The sequence below is a fragment of the Scatophagus argus genome, chromosome 4 (assembly GCF_020382885.2).
Source record: "Scatophagus argus isolate fScaArg1 chromosome 4, fScaArg1.pri, whole genome shotgun sequence".
Lineage (NCBI taxonomy): Eukaryota > Metazoa > Chordata > Actinopteri > Scatophagidae > Scatophagus > Scatophagus argus.
In genome coordinates, this window is record NC_058496.1 from 10,690,670 (window position 1) to 10,704,498 (window position 13,829).

The 13,829-nt window shown below is 39.8% G+C and overlaps 1 protein-coding gene across 3 annotated transcripts in view; it reads left to right on the forward strand.

The window, feature by feature from the left end:
* The window catches only part of grid2 (glutamate receptor, ionotropic, delta 2), a 427,565-nt gene that overhangs the window by 283,021 nt on the left and 130,715 nt on the right, over positions 1-13,829 (forward strand). For all 3 annotated transcript variants that reach the window (XM_046387650.1, XM_046387649.1, XM_046387652.1), the window contains 2 exons: positions 6,329-6,502; positions 10,428-10,589. In XM_046387650.1, the coding sequence (XP_046243606.1) occupies positions 6,329-6,502; positions 10,428-10,589 (336 nt within the window). The remainder of the gene's footprint in view (positions 1-6,328; positions 6,503-10,427; positions 10,590-13,829) is intronic.

Consider the following 13,829-nt stretch of genomic DNA (forward strand, 5'->3'; position numbering starts at 1 on the left):
AGACAGCCAATCATCATTTTCTGATGTTTGCTTTTAGAATGTCAGTCTTGCTACCTGGAGGTTTTTATTTTCCTCACATTTGATATGGGTGAGAGGTTGCAGTAACATTGTTACAGTCCCCGCAAGGACCTCAGACAGCCTCTCAATATTGCTTTTACATTTTCTTGAATGCAAACACTTGAAGGGAGTAAGGGAGTGAGGGTATGAGCAATGCCCCTGCACTTTAATGAACATGGCAGACTTATCAGAGAGTGAAAATATGGATGAATCTGCTCCAAACAAGCACTCTGTATGAGTTAGTGACTTCACAGAAGGACTGTTATGCTGCTTAAATGCATCCCCTCTGCTAACTGAAATAGATGGCACACAATGAAGTGCATTCCCTAATGTAACACGAGAGACTTTACCACTCGCTTTAAAGACACGAGTCTTACACTTTCCTTAAAGGCTGTCTGTGTACACTTTGTTTAGCAGATGGTAATGTCAAGTAGCCTACTGAGCAGTCTATCATTACTTGACTGCCTAGTAGGCTAAATTCACATCTAGCTGTCTGAATCAACAGCCTTCATATTGCTTTGCATCCTGTCAAGCATCTGGTATTGTCTAACGCTCTTCAGGTGTCCTGGCAGCAACCTGCTCTTTGCTTAGCTTTCTGGGAGGGTTAACATGTCATTGTGCAGCCTGCGTGTATGTCTAGCAGCGTGTAGCCTGTAACACTTTGTACCTGCTGCCTTTGAGGAATCACTGGCGAAACGAAGTCTGGCAGGGCAATACCAACACAGCTGTCGCTGTTTTCACACTGATAGAATATCACTGAGGTGTGTTTTCATACTGTCATTACAGTTATGGATAGTTTAAAGAAATCATAATAAAGAAAGTAGCTGTCACAGGGATGAATTACACCAGGTTAACCAGGTTAACCCCCACTGTTTCTTTCATAGTTTTTCTAACTTCACACATGCACAAATCGAAACGGTTGTACTTGCTTCATGTTTCTGACAAAAGTGCCTAGATTTCAGCATTGGCTTGTGGCTATTTTGTGATGCAGACCAGTTATCACGTTATTAAGTCAAATCAATTAGTACATCTCTTTGCTCTTACAGTCTCAAATGTGTCACTGTCTGACACGTACAGTAATTCAGCCCCTTTGCACTAACGCGCTTGTGCTCTCGGGCTCTGTCTCATGCTCACTTGCTTCTCAAAAAAATGTCATGCTACAGTTTAAGTTGTCATTTAAAATACAGGGAGAATCTGTCAAGCAAAGTGACTAAGATGTGTAGAGACCAGACTGGGTCTTAAGGCCTTTGGCCCACTGTAGAAGGAGCAGAAAGTTTCAAATTATTCTTATTTCTCTCCTGTTTTGCTGTCTCTACACATGCTTTTGCACTAAAGATGTAGACATTCCATCGTTCAGATACCTCTGCCCCACAGTTCATTACCTGCATATATCCGTCTCAAATGTGTGCCATAGCTGCGTGAGCTGCATATGCAAACATGCAAACACTGCTAACATTGCTAGCTAAAATTAGATAGCTCATGAATGATATTCAGCCCTGCTGCTGCCACTGTGTTTATGAGCAGGATTGTAGGTTGTTTTGCCAAAATAGTGTTGGGAGAAGATGGAATCAGCATAGCAGATTTTTGAGCTTTAAGTTATCTTATGGTATCAAATTTTACCTTACCACACTGAAAAGAGCACAATAGTATTCCATGAACTTTCTAAATCTATTTTCAGGGTATTAATTTCTCTAAATGCTGTGGGATCTGAATGAAACCCTGTAGAACATTTTGAATTTTATTTTCTTCTGTCCAGTTGAGAAGATAATAATAATTTCATTCAGACACAGAAATTTTATTCCATAATTGCATTTTTCAGTCTTCATCCTTTGCTAGGCAGTTAAAAATATGCACTGGCTTCATTACAAACTCGCTGTGGTTCTGGACGAATCGAACAATGGGATATAGCTGTAGAAAAATAAGTACAAGAATCACGCTGGATGTGTATGTTTATACTAAACCGGTTAAAGCATTCATGAGGAAGCCATACTTGATGGAGCTTGTTCTTTTCCTGTCTGTATCTCCTCTGTTCACTTCTTGCTTTTCACTCCAACTAACTTCAAATTATTTAAAGAGAAACTTCATACCTGCTATTTTCAGTGGTATGATGTCCTGATTCTACTTATCAAGACCAGGATTGAAATTTGGTCTCAGGCTGTTTAGGTACAGACACAATATTTCCACCATGGGCGATGTGAAGTCCTCTTGCAGAGTGTTTAAAATGGATGAGCTGCTACAATATTTTGTTATACGTAATGTCTTCTGGTACTGGTTCTTTGGAGAATGAATATTCCCTTGTGAGAAAGTGCGCTCCCTCCCTGTGGTTTATTATGGATGAAGGGGCACTGTATGGTTGTCATAACTCTGCTTTATCTACAGCCAGCAGTCAGACAGCCCCACTGAGGGGGAGTTCACAGTTCATAATTGATCATCCTTCCTCTCCTCATCTCCTTCGTTCTGCTCAGGATGAGAGGATGAGGATGAGGAGAAATAACAAGGGACACTCATGGCTTCTCTTTCTCTGTTTCTTTATCTTAAGTTGGGAAGATAACTCAACTTCTCTTTCTGAATCTCATCTGTTTTCTGTCATCTGTTCACACTATTCTCGTTCTCTCTATTCATTTCTGCCTTTTTTGGTTTTTGAGGGAAGGAGATTGAGACACATCACTGTGGGACACATGGGTGTCCCATAAAAGTCACATACCGAAATTTTGGGGATTTTTCATGCTTTGAATATGATTAAAGGATCATATGGTCTTTCACGGTTTAAGAAAACCTCTGATCACGAAACTACATTAAAACCCATCGAACAAACGAAATTGTATAGGTGGTCAGTGACATTCATTGTTCTTGGAAACACATTGAGGGTTCAAAGTGACAGCAACAGCTCAGGTTTAGCTAAGTTTAAGAACATTCTTATTTACAGCTACAGAAGTGTTTGCAGAGGGAGAATGAGTTGTGCACAACAGTTGTGCACACACTGTGCACAGCTGGAAGTTGCCCAGTATGGCTGCAGCCATCTAAGACTACTGTTGTTGCTCTCCTAGAGCTGCTAGATATTTTATGTCTTTAAGGCAAGTGTGACAGTTCTCCTCTCCAGATTTCTGCTGAAACTTCTTAATCACAATTTTGTCTTCCATTTACTCTTTCAGTTTATACAAGCTGTTTTTTAAACAGCCATGGCAGAGATTTGTTTAGCTTTTTCCTCTAATCCTGTAATCCATTGCCATTATATACATGCTAATGTTAACTTATTTCTTTCATTTCACGTGGTGTTGTAGAAATTGCCAGAAGTGGAGCTGAGGGAAGAGAGAGAGAAAATGAAATGAGATGTGCTCTTTCCAGATTTGTTTTGTTTTTCACAACCTTGAACCGCTGAATAGGAGCCATACGCAGGGATTTGGTGTTCCCAAATGAGAAAGGGGAGAATGAGAAAAAAAGTGTTGAAGAATAAATAAAACCATATTTTTTCCCCTCATCTACAGATAAGAGAGAAGGAAGGATTTAGTGTCTCTGTGGGAGATGTTGAGAAAGGGAGGGGTTGAGGTAAGAAAGGGTGGAGGACAAAGTATAGGGGTCAGGGAAGAAGGGCAGAAGAGAATTAAGAATGAGGGATGTGTTTTTGTCTTTGACTCTCATCTTCAAATAAAACACTAAAGATGAGGATTTGGTGTTCTCAAGGAATGAAGGGGCAGAAAGGTGATGGGTTGAAGTTGATGGGGATGCCTGCAGACCAAAACTTCAAGTTTATGGAGTAAACAACTTGTTATTCACTGCAGATATGAGCTGCAGGATGTTTTGGAGGTTACAGCTCACCCTTCTGGTTTCAGAAAGTTGGACATAAGTACCTTCAGGACTAAATGATTTTGTAATTGATTGTTCAGCTTTAAAACATGAGTACATTTACAAAAATGCCACTTTTCTCAAAATACTGATTACAAATGAATGATTGACCAGGTCATTGGAAATGAGGTGAGCGTGACGTTCGGTGGATATGACCATAGCTTTTCTCAAGCTGTTAAGCTGATAAGGCAATCAACGCTAATTATTTCCTGCTTCCTGGTTTGGTTCAGGTTTGATTTTTGTAAAAGACCTAGGAAAGACTTTGGTCTTACTTTAATATTATTATTGAAGACCCATGAAAAGTTGACAGTAACTGACGTGAGGGAAGTTGAGGGAGAAGAGAAAAAATGTCATCTCAGCAGCAGTGCTGTGTGTGTGTGTGTGTGTGTGTGTGTGTGGATATTCTGTGTGTGAGAGCATGTGTGGTGTCATGTGTTGCGTTATGTCAGCATGTGTATGTATGTGTCTCTTTCATTTAGTCTCCCGCTGTTAAAAGGTTAACAGCTCTTACAGCACGCCACCACTGATAGTTCTACTGGGTGAAGTCTCTGTAGTTCTTCCCCAGAGAGGCAGAGACTAAAAGACTAGCAGAGAGTGGCAAAGGAAGAAAGATGGACAAACACTCGATGAGAGGGCAAATCTTAAGATGATCTTTTCTATTTAGGTTTCAATGTGTGTGCTTTGTATGCCTGTGCATTGGTGCGTTCCTATTAGTTTCAGTCTGATCCTTTGAGTGAGGTACTATGGATAATTCTTGCCTGCTGATGTTTCTTTGCATGCCCTTGACTGCCCGCTGTGAATCTTAATTCTCTTTTGGACCACAGATCTGCCTGTTTAGCAATTTTCAGCATTTTCTCTCTGTCCAACATCTTTTTTTTTTTTGTTGTTGTCTTTGTAATTCAGTTCCCTTCAGGGTTTTTATGTAAGTAACTGTTTGGGATTTTTGCCATGTTTTACCCCCAAAAGCCAGCAAATAGACTCTTTACTTGATCTGTTTCGAAAGTAGATCCTTCAGAACACAGAGCACATTCATACAAGGTTAAACCTGTTAAATGATTTCAGTTCTTCTTCAAGACATAAATGCTCATTTATTCAGTTTTTGTGTCTTTTTTAAAATAATTTTAAAATATTCTAGCTCCAGTACTCTCAGTTCACTGACTATGTCAAGAAAATGTAATTAGATTTGACAGCAGAGGAAGAAGTTTAGAACACAATCTTTGATACTAACTCTCAGTGTGCGTCTCTGGATCTCAAATCTGACATACATATGTGAAACATTGGAAACCAGATCAGTTTGATTCAGTGGTAAATGCATGTTTGTGCATATAGAATGAAGACCATATTTCAACCTAATTAAAGCAGATGAGTAAGGCTACACCAATGAAGCCCGTATAATACTACCCCTAATCATCATTGATCATATCCCATGAGGACTCACAGGTCTTAATGAACATTAATTACACTCAAATAAAATCCACTGAGATTAGTCAATGAACCGCTGGTACCTATAATGTTACCCCTCACTAATATGAAGTATGTGTGATGGCTTGTTTATGTATGTGCTTGGTTTGCAGGCAGAGTCCCATTCATCCTGTCAAGTGGGCTGCCATGTGCAAATGAAACGGAGTCACAAGGGTTTTGCATGATCGGAAGGCTTAAAAACAATCTCATGAAAACATATGCACACAAACACACACACACACACACAGATTTCCGCATAAATTGGCATGTGTACACGAGACACACTTCAGTGTACACACACACAATCACTGCATGCTCATAGAAAGAAAGCAAAGGCTGTATCTGTTGGTGGCAGCTTTACCTCCACCAGAGACGATAAACGTCAGTTCTCATCTCGTCACCACATGACCCTCTGCACTTGCAGAGGATGGATGGAGATCCATGGGCGGAGAGAGGGAGAGAGAGATTGTGTCCTAGGGCTAAAATTAGCAGTGATTCCTCCCCAAGGTTTTGCAAGGACATGCAGAGTACGTGCAAACACACATGAATGCGCGCAACAAGCGTGTGCACACTCACATTCGCGCGTTTTACTCTGCTCCCTCCCTCCTTCCTTCTGCAGACATGTACCTTTCATATCTAATAACTATTTTTTGCAGATGATGTAGACAGTGTTGTTTTCCCCCCTATGTAGTGCGGTGATAATGAGAAATGTAGACCATATAAAACGAGATCTGAAACACTTAAAATATATTTTGAGCATGAATTAGAGACATTTAGTTTTTATAGGGGCTTTTACATAGTGGTGCGCAAACAACTCTTCTGCAACATTGCATTGCATAATGAAGGTGCTGGTACTGATTATCTCTTGTCTCTGTTACACATTCCCCACTCTCTCCTTTTTCTTTACCCTGACCACTCATTCCTCAACCTACCCCTACCACCACCCTTCTCCTCTTCACCCTCTCAGGAGATCTCCGACTACGACCTGCAGGAGTTGGTTATGAAGTCAATTGGTCGGTTGACACTGGTGCGCCAGACATTCCCCATGCCCCAGAACACAACTCAGCGCTGTGTGAAACACAACCACAGGATTAACACTTCCCTCTGTGACCCTAAAAACCCCAAGGCTCAGCAGCTAGAGGTGAGTTGGTTTGATGATGTGTCTGTAAGGTAAGTCAGTGATTTTTCAAGTGTCATACTGAAAATAACTGCTTCTGTAAAAGATATCCACAAGGATTTGAATATTATGTGTGTATTTCATAGCAAATATGATAGCGGTGTGCCATGAGACCTTTTGACATTAAAAGTAGGCTAATGGAAGAAAAACGGATGAAGGAAGCTTAGAGTAGTAATTCGTAGGTTAGGTAGAAAGAAATTACAATACCGCAGGGTGACCTCAGGAATAGTAAATGCACTCATTAATGAGATCTGTGCCAGACCTGGAATGGCTGCATGATGTTCCAGGAAAGTATTTTTTATATTTTGAATTAACTATCCAAGGGTGTATCACTGCAGTACAATGAGCTATACAGTTGTTTACCTCACCAATAAGCTTCAGTCAATAACATCAGTGCTAGCCAAATAGCCAAAGCTGCTGTGGGGTGTTGCTGTTGGCCCGGTCGCTGGCATTTTGGCCCCTTGCAGATTAATTAACTCGGGGGATGATCGGAAAAGAAAAGATCTCTGTCTAAATCAAGACTATTGAAGAGCAAGACATTGCTTAATTAGGTTCAGTATTTTCTTTAGTCTGAAATGGGCAGCGATGTCCAGTGGGACAACAGGCAGTTGATGGTCAGCTGTATTAATGGGCAACTTTGGCCCCAGTAAAAAATAACACAGCTCTATAATTAGCACAAAACAGTCAGCCAGTGCAAAAGAATCAAGGAGAAAAAGATAGGGCTTGAGTTTTGGTTATTTCTGCCATGTGGTCATGTAGGTCATGTATAACGTTATCATATTGTTTGGGAAATATCCAAGCTATTTTTCATCTTAACATGTCACATTTTCATATTTTAATGACTGATTGTCAGTCATTTTGGAGGCTTATTTGGATGCAGTGACTCTGTCTCACTTTTGTGTGAGCCACAGTTCATTTCTTATCCTGTTGTGTGCATAATCTAATTGGTATTGAATATTCAGTGCAACAACACAACAGTCCTATAGCTATCACTCATTCAGATGCATTCATGTGTCTTACATGCACTCTTTGTATTTAGTTAAGACACTGTAGACCTGGATTTTCTATTCAAAATATTTAAAACTCCAAGTCTCAAACTATGTGCTTTTTTTAAAAAGCTGCTCTGGTGCTCCATTTCTGTCTTTTTTAAAATTGCTCCCAGTGTTTTTCTTTGACATTTCAACATGTCTCCTGATGCAAAAGCTTCTCATTACACCACGCTCGCTGATTCGACATTGTCGCATATTGTGCCTGTGACATACCTGCGACATTAATCATTTTGAAAAAAGTAGTTCCACACCCTTATGGATGTTTATCTTAGACCACACATTTCATCTTCCATCTAGCATGGACACAGAAAACACACTGTCAGTTGTTTTCTCCGCTTTCACATTTTCGCTACTCATTATGTGTTTTTTCTTTAATATGTCCCTCAGGGTGGCAATATGTATGCAATTATTATCCCTTTTTGTGTGTATGTGAGTCATCAAGCTGCCATCAAATAGAGCACAGAAAAGGGAACACACTCTTATTTATGTGTCAAGACAAAAATATGAAATTGAATTAATGTGCTGTTGATTTATGTGGATGCATAAGACCCCAGGGGAACACATTTGATGAAGGTTGGAAATACATTGAAAACAGAAACGTGGTCTTAATGTTTATGTGGATATCTCCCTTTCAAGTCATAAGACAGTCCTGCTCTAGGCCATTATACCCACTTTAAATTAATCGGTGAATGGCATGTTTATTAGTTTTTTAGTGAAGTAAAGTGAAATAATAAAATGAAAAATTAAACAGAAAATGCATAAAAGTTTGAAAAACACCTAAATACATCTTTTTTTTGGGAGCCTATGGTACGTAGACACTATGCATCATACAGAGCCTGTGAAAAGCGGAGACATGGGTAGCTCCTGGAGGCCCTGAAGCATTGAATAATGAACGTAAATAAAGCTTGCCTTGTGTGTCTTAATATGAATCAAGTGCTTCTCAAGTGTGAAAAGCTATTATCAAGAATCTAACCCTTCCAACGCATTCATTTTTTGTTGCATTGAGGCCTGTGTTCATTCTACTGTGGAGGTCTGACGGTGTGCACGTGTTTATGTATGCATACATGTGAGTGTAGCTCATTTCAGTCAAGGACAATGTGATTTTGTGTATCTGACAAAGACCGTGAGGATAAAAGCTATAGTGCATGCACTGTTGAAACATGCTGTACAAATGTCCAGTTCGACATCCTGTGTGTATGTGTATATGTGGGTGTGTGGGGGTGAGGGAGTGAGTGAGTGAGTGAGTGGTTGAATTTTAGAGAGATGAAACGAGGGATGGCAGAGATAGACAGACAGACAGAGCGAGAGGAAGAGAGGAAGAGAGACAGAGGAAGATCAGCTCAGCGGTCAGAGAGTGGCCCAGAAGCCCAATTTCACACTGCACTGAAGCATATCAACTCAGGCTGACCACACAAGCACACACACACACACACACACACACACACACACACATAAATGCTCACTTGGAGTGCACAACCCACTCATCATTCAAGCTCCCTATAGAGCATTAGATTTTCGCTTTAATTTTCAGAGAAAAAGCAATAGGCCCAGAGACAGTGGGACAGAAGAGTGTTGAACAAAGACAAGCAAGAGATGTGTTAGACGTGAGATAAACTTGACATTATACATGTCACAAATATATTTTCTTTGGTCATGTCTATTTGACAAGGAACCTCGATCAAAGCAATGGTGTGATAACTATCCAGTTTGCGTGTATGTTTCTGTGCTACTGCTGACAGAATTACTTTTGTACTACTGAGTACCAGAGGGTCAATCAATGCCAAATTTTGGTATTTCCAGCAAATGGTTAAGATAAAAACAAGACTTACATACAAAATTTGGTTTAAATGGATTGGTTTCATCTATAAAGTGAGGATGTGGAGATTTATTCCATACAATTTGTTGGGCTCCACGAAAGGTAGGCACAACACCAGATGAATAAGACCTGGTGAAGATCTACTGAGTGCACTCGTCTCGTTAGTTCGTTCTACTAAACATGCTGTGCCATTCATCATGATCATGGTTTCTGGTCATGTGCAGTAAGATATGCTCTTTCACACTTCACACTAATCTCAGGATTTCTTTTTTTAAGATCATTGAATAAATCGCTGTTTTGAGCTCAATTTGAATAAGTAAAATGTAAATGTTTTCAAAGATGCAGAATAACCCTTATCATTAACTGACTTGTCAGTGGAAATGCTGGGATTATCATTTATATGCCCTGCACTGTTTTTTTCTGTGCGTGTGTGTGTGTGAGTGCATGTGTCAGTATTTGTGTCTAAAAATGAAAGTGATTTATGAAAGGCATTGTTACAGAGCTAATGGCTTTTACTCCTATGAAATGATTATGTTCTTGAGTGTGTTAATGTGATCGGGTATGTGTCACCTGCGTGTGTGTGTGTGTTTGTGTGTGTGTGCATTGAATCATCATGCAGTCAATCTATTTATTATATTCTCATTAACATGGAGACGAGAGACTCTGTAAATCACACAACAATCGATCACAGCCTGAATTAACTCCTTATCTCTCCCCCCTCTATCTTATTCTATGGTGCCAACGACCTATCAATACATTTTAATTAATGTCATCCTTAAAGCTTTTCTTCTGTGTGAGGGTGGGTCTGTAGATATGAAGATATGTTCAAATGTGCCAACAGAGAGCCTTGTTTGATGTGAAATTACCAATATAATGCGGTTGTAGTGCTTACTGTTGGTTCAAAGAAGGAAGCAGCACATGGATATCAATGCAAGTTGGCAAAAATAAAATGTCTGTGTTTATTCTGTCCTTGTCTCATTGTCTGTCTTTCTGTATGCCTTTTTTGTCATTTCTTCCTCTCCAGATCACCAACCGCTACATTTATGATACTGTGTTGCTGCTGGCCAATACCTTCCACAGAAAGTTGGAGGACAGGAAGTGGCACAGCATGGCCAGTTTGAGCTGCATCAGGAAGAACTCCAAACCGTGGCAGGGAGGCAAGAGCATGCTGGATACTGTCAAGAAGGTATGAAAATGCAGGAAAACAAAGAACACATACACACTTTCTCCCTCAAGTCTTACAGGAAGGTAGTTATCTACAGTAAGTATGCAAACATCCATACTTTCACACACAAACACCTGAGCACACATACACATATGCAGGCACAGAGGCAAGCTGGAGCAAGTTCCAAGAAGCAGGTTTTGGTTTTCCCCTCTGGGATAAATAAAGGAATTCTGATTCTGATAACTTGTTAGCTATGTACCCTCATATTTAGAACATAGGCTGAGGTCTGCTCAGTAAAATTATCCACATCTTTGTAGGTGCATGGATGCACATGGTGACACACACGCTGCTTAGAATAAGAGTTATGCAGGATGTATTTATCAGTACTATATGAAAGCTACATATAAGTAGTAATATACAGTTCAATAAAGCATTCTACTGCAGGACAAAGTGTCCTGAAAAGGTAGGCCTACATGATAAACGGCTGTGCTGTTTTCGTCGTTTTGTCTGTTATTTAATCCCTTGCATTGTCAGCCTTTTCTATCCGGAGATTGTTGTTGACAGGTAATAAAACCCTGCAACATCCTCATGATCATCTCCATGAGCAGAGCTTCACAGGCATGGAGTAAACATGTATGAAAAGACTGAAAAACGCTTCTTTTGATTCTGTTCTATAAGACTGACAACTAAATAATACTATTACAATTCATCTCCCCAGTTCGTGTATTGTATTCCTCAACGTCTTCTCTGGTTTTAAAATGAAAAGTAATCAGACCAGGGCATTGATGAACCAGTCTACACTTATTATTATGTACAGCCAAAACGAGTCTTTTTAAACACAAAGAAACTGCATAAGCAATGATACAATCTGATTTACTCTGACAGTTAAAGCCTCCCTGATTCATATTTGAAATGTTGGTGCCTCAACCACCCAAAATCATCTGACTGTAATCTCAGTTTGTGGATCGTCCATCTGTTTCATCAGTGTCCTGCGGTGCTCTGCCACAGTGGGGAGCTTGTAGGTGTGTGCCAATTTAAAAATAGCTCATCAATACTTTTTCTCGGAAAAAAAGAGTTACTCATTACAGAGTAACTTTACTTACAGCAGAAAACATCCTAATTTGTGTTTGGAGCTGAGTCTTGATTATCACAGCTAAAAAAAAAAAAAAACAGCACACGCCCGTCCCCTAAGCCAACTACAACATGCAAGTCAAATTTCAGATTTCTTCTTATTTTTAGATATGTCTCATGTGTATCTTTTAGCGATGGGAAAACACATTTCTCTCACACTTTTCATTTAGGGAGCACGTATTTGCATTTCAAGACACTGCGCTCATTACATGAAATTTTGGAGACCAGGCACTATTGTTCCTTAGCTGAGACTCTAGTTGAAAAAGCAAGATGCAGTCACTGCTAAATTCATTTATACAATGCCATCTCTTGGCATAACTAAAATCCCCTCCAGGGATGAACAGTGACATGGAGGAGGCTTTAAATAAGTCTACCATTTTTTGCATTGTTCTTATCACATGGAGATTCAATTTTTATTCATTACTTCGACTGAAAAGTTTCCAACTTCCTGTCTAAGCTCAGTAGACTTCATGACCCTAGTGTTCATGAATGCAATGGATTACATGCCTTGAAAACCCCTCCACATGCATCAATCAGTTTTAAATTTTTCCCAGTTCCTGAACGCTTGACTTTTGGGAGATAGGGGATTTCATCCTGCAGCTGTGATTTTATGAATCTCTGCATTTAGGATGGAGTTTGGCAACACTTTCGTCACTGTTAAATCCAGTTGGATCAATGCCCTCTGTTTTGATATCAATAAAAAAAAAAGCTACTCCAGGGATGGCAGTTTTACTAAATGACGAAGCCAAGTGAAATGCTAATTTAGGATTAGTGTCAGACAATAACAAATGCGGCGCAATGTCTTTCATATCTATCTCTGCAATTCACCTTGAGATCAGGCTGGGGTTTGGCAACACTTTCATCAGCCAACCCCGGCTGTTAAACCAACCCTGATGGCTGTCTCAACAGAACTCTGTTAAAGAGCCGTGAGCACTAATAGAGTTGAGTTCAACAGCCTGGCATCAAATTCATTTTACAGTGTATCAGCAGTGTGCTTTACTGACTGTGCATGCCTGCGTGTTTAATCAGCGTTTTGGTATGTGGGGCCATTATGGTAATGATAAATACTAATTTGCAGCTGTTGATCAAGAGCTCTACTGATGTTGTTGTTGTTTGGTGTTCATTGACAAATTCAGTGCAGAGAATAAAATCCAGCAGGCGAAACTGCTGTTACACTGATCCCCAAAGTCTGGAGTGCAAGCTGTGTTTGAGCTATTGGTGTCATTGGCTGCTATTTATCCACCCTTGAGTCTTAGTGACTCAAACAGTTAGGTCTAGGATTCATTTAACAATTTTATTGATCTCCTTGAAGGCTCAGTAAGACCTGCAGTGCAGTCCAAGATCTCCAGCCAGGACCCATGAGACTGTTTCAAAGTCCAGGCTTAACTCTTTCGGATTAATTATTGCTGTTATTATAAAACGTAGAGCTGATCGCTTTCATCTTATTTCTAAGAAGTTTGAAACAAAAAGAAAAAAAAAATCATCTTTCAAGTTTCTTATTTACTTCTCTGATTTTCACTCAGCCTCATGGGTGCAGTGGCACCTTTCTTTATCTCAAATTGCAATTACAAGAAAAATAATCGCTGTGAATGTATTGTGCCAATACTGAGCCGCCAACATCAATTAACTGAATAATTATGAAAAGCAATGAACTGTATCCAAGCAGGTTTCAACCTTGCCTAGCTTGCAGGGAAGCAAATAAACATGTACTTCACTGAGGATGATAGTGTGTGCATGTGTGTGCGTACAGAAATTTACCTACACGAACATGTCTGAATATTTTAGCTGAAACGGGAGGTACGTTAGATAACACTTACTTTATTCTTATTGTTTACTTGCTAAGTTGCTGTTTCTTTTCAATCTAACCAATGATAAAATATCAGGTTCAAAAGAAAATGAAAGGCTTAACCTTACCTTATTCAACAGTATGCATCAACAACTGGGAAATGTCTGAGTCATGATGAAGAATGCACTACCATAAATATAACGAGTTGAACTTGTTTGTGTGCGAGGGGCGTGTGATGCATGCTTGCATCATAGCCCAGATTGCCCCTCATGGATGGCATAATTTATGTTCGTACACACAGGTGCAAACACATACACAGAGCATGAGTCATATTAAGGGGTACA